General features: G+C 48.7%; 1 protein-coding gene across 3 annotated transcripts in view; it reads right to left on the reverse strand.

The window, feature by feature from the left end:
* The window catches only part of PIP5K1C (phosphatidylinositol-4-phosphate 5-kinase type 1 gamma), an 80,843-nt gene that overhangs the window by 16,329 nt on the left and 49,719 nt on the right, over positions 1-14,795 (reverse strand). For 2 of the 3 annotated variants that reach the window (XM_034755012.1, XM_034755016.1), the window contains exons 3-15: positions 14,141-14,233; positions 13,657-13,787; positions 12,856-12,973; positions 10,282-10,434; positions 7,485-7,784; positions 6,591-6,796; positions 4,867-4,950; positions 4,343-4,391; positions 3,288-3,372; positions 2,215-2,376; positions 2,017-2,046; positions 981-1,119; positions 698-730 (exon numbers count right to left, since the gene is read on the reverse strand). In XM_034755012.1, the coding sequence (XP_034610903.1) occupies positions 698-730; positions 981-1,119; positions 2,017-2,046; positions 2,215-2,376; positions 3,288-3,372; positions 4,343-4,391; positions 4,867-4,950; positions 6,591-6,796; positions 7,485-7,784; positions 10,282-10,434; positions 12,856-12,973; positions 13,657-13,787; positions 14,141-14,233 (1,583 nt within the window). The remainder of the gene's footprint in view (positions 1-697; positions 731-980; positions 1,120-2,016; positions 2,047-2,214; positions 2,377-3,287; positions 3,373-4,342; positions 4,392-4,866; positions 4,951-6,590; positions 6,797-7,484; positions 7,785-10,281; positions 10,435-12,855; positions 12,974-13,656; positions 13,788-14,140; positions 14,234-14,795) is intronic. The other variant, XM_034755013.1, reaches the window with a different exon arrangement.

Consider the following 14,795-nt stretch of genomic DNA (forward strand, 5'->3'; position numbering starts at 1 on the left):
GGGGGGGGCTGTCTGGGGGTTGGGGGTGTAAGGTTTTGGGCAGTCAGGGTACAGATGGGGGGGGTCTCAGGAGGGGAAAGTTAGGGGATAAGGAACAGGGAGGCTTAGGTAGGGGGTGGGGTTCTGGAGGGCAGTTAGGAGCAGGGGTCCCAGGAGGGGGCAGTCAGGGGACAGGGAGCAGAGGGGTTTAGATGGGTCAGGAGTTCTGGGGGGGGGGCTGTCAGGGGGTGTGGGTGTGGATAAGGGTTGGGGCAGTCAGGGGACAGGTAGGGGGTAGGGTCCTAGGGGGCCAGTTAGGATGTGGGGAAGGTCTCAGGAGGGGGCAGTCAGGGGACAAGAGGCAGGGAGGCTTAGGAAGGGGGTGGAGTCCTGGGGGGCAGTCAGGGGACAAGGAGTGGGGGGGAAGGTTGGGGGTTCTGAGGGGGCAGGAAGTGGGAGGGAGTGGAAGGGGCAGGGGCGCGGCTAGGACAGGACGGGGGTGGGGCTAGGACAGGGGCGGGGCTAGGGCAGGGCTCCTCCCGTCCTCTTTTTTGATTGTTGAAATATGGTAACCCTATGCATCACTGAAATCCCACTTTAGCTCTCAAAATAGGGCTGAAGTGGTGTACAGGCCTTGGCACTGTGGTTGCTTTTACTCAGCCCAGTCAGTTGAGGGGGATTTCTGGACATGTTTCTAGAGAACGAAAGGACGTCTTACCTGCCATCCTGCCCTGAGGAGTGTGTGCGCCTCCTGCGGAGACAAACCAAAAACCAAGTTTATCTGAGTGGGGGGATTTTAAAAAAAAAAAAAAAAAAAAAAAGCCTTCCCTGAAGGGGCTGTTCTACTTGACAGCAATAATTAATCCCGAAAGCACGTTCCTCACTCCCGGGAGCGGTTTAATTAAACTCCATGGCAGAGCACAGCGCACTCTGCTGATGTGTAGGGCAGAGGCGAACCCCAGTCAGCTCTAGGATAACCAGATTGAGAACACCATCCTTACCTGTACCTGGACTGCTCAGAGGTCTCCGAGGGAGACCGCTCAGGAACAGAGAGCGACGTTGAAGAGAGCGTCGTTGCTATGGAGGCTGTGGTTGCTTCTTCGAAGGAAGGGGGAGTGCAGGGTAGCAGGTCTGGCCTTCCTGCTATGCCCAAGACCAAGAGCAGAAAGACGACAGGAAAAAACAGGCTGAAGGAGTTAAATACAAGCAACACTGGCCTGTCTCCAGCCAGCTGCTGAAGCCATGTCAGTCTGCTGCACCACCACTGGGATCCACACCCCACGGGCAGTGGGCAGTCTGAAAGGCTGTGCACCTGCGGAGGTGTTTGGGGGTGATCATCAAAGTGACTGACAGCGCTGACTTGAGCTAGGTGAGGGCTCAGCACAGCCCTACCACGGAGCTTCACTCCCAACTCCACCAGTACGGAGCCTCCTGGCTGAAACCTGTCACTGCAATACGGGCCCAGGACCATGGAAAGCTTCCTCGCTCGTACCCAGCTGGCTTTGGGCTCAGCCTGTCAGATCAATACCCCCGTATGCTCAGACGATGAACGGAGCCCTCAGTGGTTCACCCAACTATGCTGTAAAGATGTAACATTTATGGGCCCGGCTGGCCACTGCCTTTTACCATTCAGAACTGGTAAAGGTAGCACAGATGTACGCGACGCAAGGCTGTGGAAAATCAGACCCAGCTTTCTCCTGGCAAAGGCCAAGTCTTGTACTGTACAGCAGTACCTGAGCACCAATGGAATTGGGTTCCACGTCCCCATGTAGCCCCAGTTCTCTTCTCACTAACAGCGAGATGGTCAACAAGGCAACAGTGTTTCCATGGTGTCTGGACTGTCCCTGTCACCACTGCGAGTGCCAACCGACAGTGGGCACCTTGCAGCAGTGACGTCAATTACCATTTTACACAGAACCCCTAAGGTGCTGACTCTCTCCAGAAGTGGAGGGAAGGGACTCCACCCTCTTCAGAGCCACTGGCGCTGCTTAGCCATATACTAGTTCCTAATACTATGCCAAAGCAATATTCTCTTACCTTCCCCCCTGTCCTGGTTAAGTTTAGCACCTGCAAAGCACAGCAAGAAATGGAATGAAGAGCTGTTGATCCAGGGAAACGCACATTTGGTGCACAGTGGGGGAAACTGAACGAGTACAGGGGAGGATGCTAAGGAACAGCTACACACCTAGGGGGAGAGAATAGCCACAGGGCAGCCAAAACCACCACAACCGTTACCTTCGTCGTCCAACGTGGGGTAACTCCTGGCGGCTCGGAGATCATACTGGGCTTCATCCCTCTCCGAGGGGATCTGGCTAGCTGAAAATGCAGCTGTTGGGCCAGGCATCTTGACAGCTAACAAGGCACTACGTCCTTTCTTAGATGGAGACGATTTCAGAGCTGCAGCCAGAAGAGTTAAGGAGATGAGACCACAAGCCACACACACTGACTGGACACGAGAGAAACCATCCCGCCCCTTGGATGAACATCCTCACAACACAGCAACAGAAGGACTAGCTGTGGGCTGTTGATACCGTTTGCCTAAAGAGCTTCCAGCTCTGAATCAGGCACGTCAGTTAGGAAGTTTGATCAGCTCCAAACTGCAGGGAGCTCCAGCTTCCTGGCCACTGCAATCTCCTAGCTTAGGCCAGGCCTGCTGTGGGGAGAGCCCAGTTTCCCCACATAGTTAGCTCACATAAGGAAAGTTGACAAGAGAAATAAGAGTTCCTCTTGGCAAGCATTTGCCAATCATGCCCTCTCACAGATGTCTTGAGGCATGGCATTCTCAGATTCCTACACACCTGCTTTAAGAACTCTATATACCAGGGGTTCTCAAACTGGCGGTCACAAGGTTATTACATGGGGAGGTTGCAAGCTGTCAGCCTCCACCCCAAACCCCCCTTTGCCTCCAGCACTTATAATGGTATTAAATATATTAAAAAAAAGAGTTTTTAATTTATAAGGGGGGGGTCTCATTCAGAGGCTTGCTACGTGAAAGGGGTCACCAGTACAAAAGTTTGAGAACCACTGCTATATACTGACACAAGGGCACCAAGAGAACTGTGCAACAGTGGTTATACATACAGGTGTCAGGAGAACTCAAAACTCTCATGCAAAAGGAGTGGGAGCAGGGAGATCGGAAACAGCAGGGCTACTTTAGTACGGCAGAGCATTCAGTCAAGGTCTTCCCTCCTAGCAGGGTCAGGGGACATGGGGGCGGGTGGGGGGGGGGGAGGAGAAGGCTGCCTGCCTATCCCAAAGGGAGGTGGTCCCAGCGGGTGCCCCAGGATAGCGAGGCTGCAGACACTTACAGGAATTCTTTCGGAACACTGTGTTGGTCATGAATTTGAAGAATCTCTCTGCATAGAAGCTGGGTCTGTGCACTGAGACCGTGTCCTAGAAACAGGAGAGGTGATCAACATTATGCTTAAAATCTCTCTCCTTATCAGCAGTGCCCAGCAAATCGTCTATTCCACTGCCAGCATCATAAGCAGCTCACTTCAGGCAAGCTTTTCCATCTTAACCCTATAAATATGCTTGCAGCATGGCCTTTGATTTGACTGCATTTTGATGAGGTTCTCAGTGTATTACGCTGGGCTGGTGAGTCTGCTGCTTAGAGGGTACCTAGATTTTTGGAGGAAGCAAATGGCCTGATTTCATACAAGAGAGTCCCCCGGCTTTGTTTGTTGACGTTCAAAGCACACTTGGATACAGTGGAATTGGACACGGTCACCAACATTCAGCAATACAGCATCACTGCATTTTAGTTGTACTGTGCATTTCATTTTGTGTACTAAAGTGGAAACTGGCTCTGACAGCTTTGATGTTCTCTTCTGCTTCCGTAACCATCGGCTTCTGTAAATGAGGCAAAGGCGTTTTATAGAAGTACGATGTGCGTTTCTGAAGAGCAAGTCATCTCCCACCTGAAGTCAATTTTGTAGCAGCACAACTTGCTGCTGTGGAACACATTGGAATTCCAGAGGAAAACAAGTAGAAAGTGACTCCTCATTAGTAGATAATTCACCCAGGTGGAACTGCAAACATCACCCAGTGCTCTGTGCCAGTACAAAGGTCCCTAGGACAACAGAAAGACAGAGGACCGAAACTTGAGGTATGACAGCTAAACGGTTGAGGAAGTGGGCCGAGCTAAGGGAACCTGACTGGAAGTACCACTCCACTGCCCCAAGCGTATAGGTGTGAAGAATTCCTCCTTTCCATTGGATTTAAGCTGTACCCGCTGAGAGACTACAAACAGCAAGGTAAATGGCACCAAACTGCATACAAGAAAGCAATGTCCGTACCCCTACAGACCACAGCTTGCTGACAGCATTTCTCACCCAGGGCTGTGTGTGTGTTGAATACTCACCCCATCATGGACAAGGGCCTTCCAAGTGTGTTCTAGCTTCTTGATGAACCTAATTTTGAGAGAGAGAGAGAGAGAGAGTGTGTGTGTGTGTGTGTTGGACACAGGTTTGCCCTCCTCGCCCTGGCCAGACCACCTTTCACAGCAGAGGACAGGGAGCTGCTAATATTCCTTCCCGTTCTCAGAGCACAGCTTCCCTCTCTCCAAGACAGCTGTGCTGATGCCTCTGAAGCAGAGATTTCTAGGTCTCAGCAGCTGGAATGTCAAGACTCCCTGGAAACACTGGAGGTGGGAGGGGCACAAGAACTACTCCCCTACACATGGTACCACCCCTCCAGAAAGGGGAGACTTTTCTTTAAGAAAAGCAGATTCACCACCACTGGCTGAGATAAGAGCTTCAAGATAAAACCCCACAGCTTTCAACTATGCAGTGATCAATGTGAGACAGATTGGGATACTTGCTCTCGGAGACGGTCGTCTCATCTCTCTCCATACTCAGGAGTCTGAGGATGCTCAAGCCCCCTTACCTGTAGGACTGAAGGATATCTATTATTCCGACGTGCAGCAGGAGGCGCTCTCCTTTGCCATTCACGGCTGGGATTCCTCCCATTCTGAAGAAAAGAAAACATTGTCACACCAACTCAGAGATGCCCTAGGTTACTTGTGCCGTATGTTAGAGTGGAAAGACAGATATCCACATTATTGGGGGGGGAGGGAATCTTGTGGTTAATCACGTTGACTCTGGTGCAACAGCTTTCATTAGAAGATATAGTACCTGTGGAGTCATGTATTTTTCTGTCTGACTGGAAGGTGGTGTTCTAGGAGTCAACCTTGGTACAGCACTTGACCATACACAGTGCTAAGGTTTATTATGAATCAGGGGACTGCTCTCTCCTACCTGGGCCAGACACCCCAGGGTCCTGTCCTACAGCAGGACATGGGTTCATACTCAGAAGCTAGACGTAAAGAACCAGCTGCAGTGCCACACGTGAAATGCACCCTTCAGACACACTAAGCTAGCAGCTTTCTGCCGGTCGCTAGTGGCAACCTAGGAGGACATTAAGACGCCTGTGGTACTTCAAGGAGGCATCCGGGCAAACATCCCCTTCTCCCAAAAATATACGTTTGACATTTAAGACTGGATGTTAGCGCCCACCACACACCAGCTGCTCCCTACAGCAGTGGTTAGGTACGTCTTAGGCGTGCCCTTTGCAGGCAAAATGCTTTGAGAACCCTAGGGCATAACGCCCCCTTTTATTGTAAGGGCCAGACTGCTCACGAGTACAGATGGACAAGCCCTGGATCAGGCAGTGGGAGCTGTGTGCATATACAAGCAGAAGCTTGGCCCAAGTCTTTAAGCACAAGTTTGTTTTCAAACCACTTCCTGACCCCCGCCCATTAATACCCATCTTGAATTTGCAGCGCAGTTAGTATCAGCACTTGGTAAGTCGACATGCGGACATCAGGCTGTCCACTGGAATTAAGAGTTATTTGAGAGAATGGAAACTCCCAAGTGTTTCCTGGCTCTTTAACTGTACAGAATCCTAACTGTTCAAAACGGAGCAGCTGGTCTCTCGGAGCACAGATGCCAGCAGACAAACAGAGCAACCCCACCACGTTAGTGAGCCCAATCCACCGAGCCATAAAACCAAAATGCTGCAAGAGCCGCACACGGCAGAGTGCAGCAAGCACTGGGCAAGCTCCACCTGTGCACTTCCAAGCCTCCCCGTCAAACCCCAACATGCCCAGGCCTGGATCTCTGCTGAGCATGCCACATCCTCAAACCACGCTGGCCTGCTAGGATTCCACAGGGACCAAGTGACAGACTTACGATCCAAGCAGAAACTGAACTCTAATCTCCACGGGCTAGGCTAGTGTGTAGCCCCACTGCATCACCACACTCCTGAGCGAAGCCTGCCCCATCTCTCCGCCCAAGACCAGTGCCAGGCCTACAGGCTGGTACAGGGCCCAGTTACCTACCGGATGAGGTGCAATTCATGGTCACGACCATTGTAAATAACTAAATGGGAACTGGTAAGTGTTTCAGAATGACCATGACCACATTTCACAACAAACTACTCCATGCTACAATACATCAGTGGCTGCGCTCCATTTTCCTTAGGGTAGATGGGTCATGCAGCTAGTTCAAGCCAACAGCACAGGGTGGCAACCTTTAGAGATTTACTACTTTGGCTTTTTGCTTCCACCCACTCCCATTACAGCAGTGCAAGAGAACCAGGTTTTCACCTACGTGTCATCTGTATCTATGGACTCCCCCCGGGCAGCCCCACCCTGGATGGACTCCATGGCTGTGGAGTAAAGTGCCTTCTGCCCAACGGGACGCTTCTCATCAGACGTGCTCTGGGCTCCCTCAGTTTGCCGCTCCCGTTCTTGCTGGTCTATGTTATGCACCCCGAGTAGCAGGCTGTAGTCCATGATTTTAAAGCTTTCCAACACCTATAGGTTAGTATCAAGTTCAAGAACAAATCAGACAAAAAGACAGTCAGTCCAGTAAGTTCTCACATGCTACTTCAAAGGCAGACCCAAAAGCATGGGACAATCCATCTGGTTACACAGAACTCATGCCAACAACTCCTAGGCAGCAGCGTGAGAGAGCGTCAGAGTTAATCAGCCTTTGTTTCAACACAACATACTTTGGGCTTGGTCTAACGGATCTCAGACACCCTTGCCATTGGTCTTTTAGGTGGGTTGTGGGATGGCAGAGTTCACAAGGGGCCATCATCTGCTGCACACTGTACAGTAGAAGCTCGCTCACGAATTCACCCCAATGACCCAGTTCTGGATGACTGAATTGTGTGAACTGGAGAATCAGTGAACAAATGTGGTAGGAAGAACCAAGAACACCGCAGCACACGGCAAGCTGTGTCCCGAGTGTCATTTGGTTTGATGACATTTTGTAGGACACTAATGAATGTTCTCGGAAACTAGCAGAGTACTATGAGCCCGAACTACTGCACTCTGCTTTTGGGTGAGCTGAGAACTGGGGTGGAGACAGCTGGCTTTGGGGCTTACAGATTAATGAGCTAACAAAAGCAGGGGACAGTCCATCTTGGTTACAGCTGCCTGAGAACTAGAGAGCTACACAGTTAGGCAGTCCAGCTTTCTAGGTTTACCTTGCCCTTACCAAGCAGTCTCGCTGCAGCGTTTTCACCAGTGCACTGAAGGTGTCCGTGTCCAGCATTAGGCCTTCTGGCATGTCCTGCATGAAGTCCAGGTCCTTGAAAGTGGGGCTGGATTTCTCCTTCTCCTTCTTGGATGCCCGGCGTTTGTAGGTCGAACCTTTCAGGTCAAATTTGAGGTGCATTTTCACCACCCGGGGCAGGATATTGTTCATCACCACCACCCGAATGTTCTTGCCTCCCGACTGAACGCAGTACAGTCCATAGAACTTTGGCAGCAAGGTCCGTGGGTTCTGGTTCAGGTTCTGCAGTGGGGCAAGGAAGGCAGAAAGGGAAGGTTAGAAAGAGCCATTGTGAAAAACAACTGCGTTGTTCAGTGCAGAACTCAAGCTCAGATTGGCTTTGGGAAGGGTTTGCAGACTAGCATTTGCACATCCAGAATTTATTTTTACCTTGACAGCTTTGCACGAGAAAGATCCCAAAGAAACTCCAACTAACCATTTGAATGGCTCCACCTAGGACCTGGCTTTACAAACTGGAAAGATTGTTATGCCTTGATTTGCCTATAGAAAATAAGATTTTGCACCTCTCTCTGGGCAAATAGCCAAGTTTGGGAACTCCCAAACAGATTTCCCCACAAACTGCAGCTAAAGAAAGGGAAACCTAACCAACCCCCCCCCCCAACTAGTTAGTGGGGATTTAAAGTTTTAAAATATCAAATATCCTCATCCAATTGGAGATCTTACAACTATGAACTGTTCCCTAGCTCAGAACAAACCAGTGGCATAACATGTATTACAACATCTCTATGAAGCCTCTCCAGCAGGAAATACGATCATCTCAGCTTACCTTTAATAGAAAGAGTCAAATTTATAAAACAGTCTGCCAGAGAGATCAGTTAAGCCACCCCACTGTCAGGCCCATTTTAGGCAATCATGTTATTAGGAATGATATCACAAACCCGGTTTGCTTGTTCAGCGCTGGGAGGCTTTTAAAAGGAAACAAAAAGAGCTATGCATGCTATATGAGAGAAGAGATGAACCTGCCAGATTTCAAAACAAAGAAAAGCAGAAGCACAGCAAGCGTATGAAAATTTAATGCCTTTCATCTCATCTTTCCTCACTAGACCCAGGAGAGAGGTTTTTTTCTGAGCGTGTCAGTCGATACAGTGCCGTACAAAGCCACCACTGCCAGCCAGCAGCTGAAAGCAGAACTCCACTTTCCAGAGAGTTAGAGCAACTCAGCACCAACCGCCCTGATGTCTTGTCTGTCTCAGGTCATTTTACAACTCAGATGAGTTTCAGATAGCAGCAGGGAGACCCTCATAGCAATTAGCACAGTGTAACTTTACAAAATAGCAAACAGCACAAGCGCTTTACAACAGGGCGAGAAGTCATGTTTGAGCCTGTATAATTATTTTTATTGTCCAACCATCTAAAGTTCCTGGGACAAGAAGAGTCTAATTACTACTTTCGTTTGAGATGTCCTAATCCTAGGAGCCCTGCCTAGCATGCTGCACATGCTCAGACAGAGTAAAATTTTCAAAAGCTCTTCAGTGATTTAGCTGCTTAAATCCCATTTTCAAAAGTGAGCCATTGACTTTCAGTTACACTCTGGAGCCTCGGTGCCTGAAGTGCTTCTGAATAATAATTCCTAGCCCTTATCTAGCTTCTTTCTTCAGTAACTCTCAAAGCACTTTACAAAGGGAAGTAAGTATCATCACACCCATTTTACAGATGGGGAAACTGAGGCACTGGGAGCAGAAATGGCTTGGCCAAGGTCACCCAGCAGGCCAGTGGGATAGCCAGAAATAGAATTCAGGTCTCCCCAGTCCCAGTGCAGTGCTCTGAGTGAGGCAGGGATCCTGAGGAATATAGCTCATCAGGTATTTAATGACTAGTATGATGCACACATACAAGGGGCAGAGTGAAGGTCGTGTGGGTAACCTTAGCTCTGGCATTTCCATAGCACAGTGCTTCCCCTTTGCAGGCTTCGGGTTCTCTGAATGCAGTTTTTTATCAGGAATTGGGCCTTAAGATGCAGCTGTGAAGGAGGAGATGCTTCCTGCCACTGGGGGGGGACCCACCTTCCCTGGTACAGTGGGCTCCTGTTCTGGTTCTCTTGTTTCTCCTCCTGGCAAGTCTCTGCTGAGCCCCAGTGCACGGCCATGCTAACCCACCATGCTGCTGCGCTGTAGAGCAACCCACAGTCTGGTGTCAGTTAGAAAATGCCAGGCTGCAGCCACGGGCTGATACAGGCAAAGGCTTCAGCTGACAGACTGGTACCAGGGCCTGTCGACGGCAGGGATCCACTACAATAGAACAGCCTGTTGCTAAGCAGATCTCTATTAAGCAGCACACACACAGGGGAAGTTCAGGAAATAGTAGGGATGGGTACTCCCGAAACAAACATGCTTGGGAGTTGCACAAAAGCAGGGCAATAACGCACCCACTCTGCCTTCACAAACCTAGGAGCATCTGATAGGAGACAAAGGGGAGGAGAAAGTTTCATCCCTTATGGCCTCCACCAGTTAAGGCATGATGATCTGCTATCCTGGGACACAACAGCAGTAAAGCAGGAGGAGGGTGCAAATACTTGTCAGGACATAGCTCACTTGAAACCTGGAGACAGCTGAGCTGAATTTTGTTTCCACGTCAGGCTTCACAATAGGCTGTTCATTCGGTCACGGGCGCTAGGCAGGCAGGCAAAGGAAGCCCTGCTGGGTTACCATACCCCACCCTTTGTGGTGCTGAGGACAGGCAAGTGTACATTTCTCCCACAAACCAAAGCCCTGATACGCACCATGTAGTAGCCAGGAAGAAGTTTCTGTAAGAATTCCGCTTCCTTGTGCATCACAGTTTTTATGATGAACTCGTCATCACTGGTGACATAGAAGAGGGAGCCGCTGGCACCAGGGTTCGACAGCTCGATCAGAGGCTCGTTACATAACGAATACTAGGAAGGAAAGAAAAAAAAAATAAGATGCCATTCGTATACCACAAGATAAGCTATGACCAGAATAATACATCTGCAAGGCATTCCTAAGGCACCACCCCATGGAATCTAGATCAAGAGGTCTGGGATGGAAATTGTGAACCTTAAACTGGAGTTAGGTCTCTCAGTGGGTTAGGTGGACGACAGCTTACAAAGAGCTGCATACATTACAGTCCAGAGTGCCCTGAATGCTCACTGAGTCAAGCTAATCTGCCTGCCTTCAGTAACACCCAGGCTGCAGAACGACATCAAATCTTTTTAATGTTTTGTGCCCTGTACCACCACCACATACAGGGTTCTTTCCCTCAGTGTGTTAGTGTGCGCGCAGACAGAATGATCAGATTTGAAGAGACAAGCCAGCTTGTTCAGCGCTGTGTGCTGCAGTGCCAGAGAGGAACAAAATGCACTGCCTGTTCCCAAGACTAAAGCTCTCCCATGTGCTCAAAGATACATGGTTTGCAGAGGCGTCCCTCACACCCTCAACTAAAAGAGGTGGGACCCCCCCAGAAAACTCATGTATCAGTAGGCATATGGTAATTACGATTCCCTGTATTCAGAACCCAATCCTGGAGAACAGAGCAGGGACTAGAAATCTGAACAGCAAGTTCCCAGAGCAGAATGTGCAGGAGGAGCAGAAGGGAGGAGGAGGTGTTGTGTGGATACAATACCCCAAAAACATTTGCACATGTCAGACAAAAGGGGTTAGGGCAACATTATGTAGGAGCTGATATTTGAAGAAGGTAAGGCAGGGTAAAGCAGACAGTACAGGGGGGACATAATCAGAGCAATACATTAAATGCTATAATTACATGCTGAAAACAGCTTTCAGCACTGCATGGATTAACGATCCAAGACTTTAGCAACTTAATTATCTCATGCATAATTAAAAGGCATTCACTGCCGTAGTGGGCCAGAGAATGGGGAAGCAGTGGCTGCAAATCAGATCTGTGACCTTTGGAATTCAGGCAGGCTCTCTCCCTCCCCCCAAGTTTGTAACCATTATCATCAAATCAGCAAGCATTATCCCAGATGGCACAGATGGGGATTTCTGTTGTTGTCAAGCAGCCCCATCGTACCAGCTCATTTTTGCTGGTATGTTTTCAGTCCTCATTTCTGACTAACTGCAGATATGGGCAAAGTGATTACATAAAAATGGCACCTTCTTAAGAAGATCTGCTCCCGCCTCCAAGAAACTTCGCCTTGCTATCAGCAAGACGAGGTGCAACCACTTACATACAGGAGCCAACTTTAACAGAGACCTGACCTACATTTAAGTTTTAAACTGATGTTGCTCAGGGGTAGGAAAAGTTCACAACAGACACTGTAGTTAAGCCCTATCCCCTAGTGTGGGCACAACTAGGTAGACAGAAGAATTCTTCCGTCATTAGCTACCACCTCTCGGAGAGGTGAATTAACTACAGCGATGGGAAAACCCCCTTTGTCACAGTACGAAGCAGCTACACTACAGCAGCGCCGTAGCTGTGTCACTCCAGCACCCATAGTGTAGACATGGCCTTAGTCTATTCCAAATCCAGTCAGTGACCTGACGGGAGAATACTGGTTAGCCCTGACGAGCCATTTCAGCTCTAGGAGAGCAAGTTGGAGTCTATTCTGATTTTTACATTACCAAGTGTTAACTACTCTCAGACTGTTAAACCTTTATTACTGGGGATGATGCATGAGGCAGAAAACATCTTCCCTGAGGTCCCGAGGGAGTTTAGAATACTCATCTTTTTTCTTGTAGACAGAGTGCATTTGTTGCATTATCAGTGAGTCATAGATATGGAACCCCATCATATCATTTTAACCAAATGCACTTTAAAGACTCCATGACAGTAGATTATTCTATTCTTCCTTTAACAGAGGGTGCCCTAGACCTCATTCGCTGGGAATGGACTCCGCAAACTGAAGCAGAAATACCAGAAGACCACGAGCCTCTCAGACCCACACTTCCAGATGGTCTTTCTCCCAGATTGTACAAGAAGAGAAGCACCATCACAGACTTCCTCACATTTGGCATCTGCTTGATGTACAGGATCAGAGATTCTCTTTAAGCCCAGTACTTACCTCAGTCTCCAGCTACCAATTATTAGGTGGGGGATGTTTGGCTTTCTTCTCTATGTTCTCTCCTCAAATTTGACTTCAACTGCCCCTGTGATATTGACCCAATCACTTGACTCCATGCCTCAGTTTCCCCCAGCTATTATCTGGAGACTGAATTTAACAAAAATCCAAGGAAACCCCTAATCCCGTGCAGCTGACTGGTCACATATCAGACGTTCCCCCATCTTCACTTTTACTGAGGCTTCAAATAAAGCAGTTCTATCCAAGCCCATTCATACCTAGTACTAACCCCAGAGAAATAAAGAACTCCACACATACCAAATAATCATCTGGACGAATTCCAAAGAGCTCCCGGAAGTACCGAAAAGCCACGGGCGCATAGGTTTTGAACCTGAAGTCAGGGTAGTGGTGAGCTGGAGTGAGGTTACTTCCTTCACTGCATGGCAAGGGTAGAAAAAGAGCAGGCATGTTATTTCACACCAAAGCCTCGCGTACTCACACATTTACATCCAGGCAGTTAATAGATAGGAAAAAAAGGCAAATTGAGCTTTGTAAAAAGGCATCCCAAGAAGCCACCAGCCTAAGCACAAAGATCTTGCCTGACCTCATCAGGACATTAACAAAAAGAGCTAATATTCTAACCATCTGGCAAGGAAACACTCACTCCTTGGGAAGAGAGAATAGAAGTTTGCAAGGCTAGATGTATTTCCATACAGAATCGAGATTCTGTAAGCCCTGCACATGAACACCTCAGCCCTGCACTACCTGAAGTGGTCCAATGAATATTGTTGGCTCAGAGGGTTTCTTCAGTACAAAGATAATATCTGGAGGTGAAAATTCCACGTAGGTAGGTTAAAAAGGACGACAATTATAAAGGCAATGAAAGCTTCAAGGCTAACAAGCCCAGTAAGCAGATCTCTCACAGCCCATAGTAAATCTAACCCCATCTCTTGAGCTGCAGCACCATGATTTCGAATGCTTCCAGTAATGTGCTGGTAAGAAATGGGTGCACACTTGAATTCTGAGGGCCCACCTTTCTGCTTAGAGTGAAGCCCCTTTAAATCAGCACAATGAAAGGAAACAGCCAGCCCCTGCATTTTGTTTCACTTGTCCACTTACCTGGGGAAGAAAATGCTCTCCACCACATAAAAATCCTGCATCAGGACATCTCTCTCTGGCTTGGAGCTCAGGTTCCCCACCGTGTAACCAATCCCCAGCTGGATGGCCCCCTTCAGAGTGGTTGAAGTGGTCTAGCAGAAGGAAGAGAGCAGTCAGTGCACATTCACCGCAAGTTACAGCAGCAGCCCCCGCATACAGGTAACCTTGCTGCTCTGTGATCATGCTGATGTGGGAGGGGTCAGATATTAGCTGCTTTGTAAGAGGCCAACCTATAGACTGCCTCAGGTTTCTATAGCATGACAGTTGTAAAATGCTTGTAGCATGTAAGGTCAGCACAATACACTGCAGGGAAATCTAATCAAATTGGTTGGCCAACTGCAAACCTGTATTCCCCATTTGTTTCTTGATACTAGTCTATTCTATTCTCAACCTCCCACTTGTATGTGTGGCCACTACCCTCCAGAAATCAAGCAAGAGATGAAACCTTTTTGTAGGTAGTTTCGCCAGAAGCATCAACTCCTCGATGACCTATCTTCTTTCCTTGGCCAACTCCAGGCTGTCCTGATAATGATGGGGCCTGGGAAAGAGAAGTTTTCAGGTCAAAGTGGTGAAGAAAAGCTACGCTAGCGGAAGGAAGAGAAGAGGCACAGCTGTGGTTATAAGGAATGCAATGGTCTCCATTTATTCCTGTGCAGAGTGCATACAGATGTATTTGGCACCAGCAAGCTTTAAACACTAAATTATACATCCGCTGGCTATCAACTCCCCTCTCATTCTGAGGGGTTTGTTTCTCACACACAGGACTGTGGATATTGACATACTGGGAGGAGGGATGGTCTTGGGTTAAGACACTGGATTGGGACTCAGTTCTAGGTTTGTTTCCCAGCTCCATCAGACTCCCTGTGTAAAAGCCAGAAAGGACCATCATGATCCTCTGACTGCCCATATAATGAAGGCAAAACAATTAATTTCAGTGCCTCGGTTCCCCATTTGTAAAACTGGCGATACTTCCCCACCTCACAGGGTAATGGGAGAATAACTGCATTCATGTGTGTGGGGTGCTCAGGCACTGTGGGGATGTGAATCAAATACTAGCCAGAATGATCAGTCTTTAAACACCCCACTCAGATAATCAGAGC

Source organism: Trachemys scripta, chromosome 22 (genome assembly GCF_013100865.1).
Source record: "Trachemys scripta elegans isolate TJP31775 chromosome 22, CAS_Tse_1.0, whole genome shotgun sequence".
Classification (NCBI taxonomy): Eukaryota; Metazoa; Chordata; order Testudines; family Emydidae; genus Trachemys; species Trachemys scripta.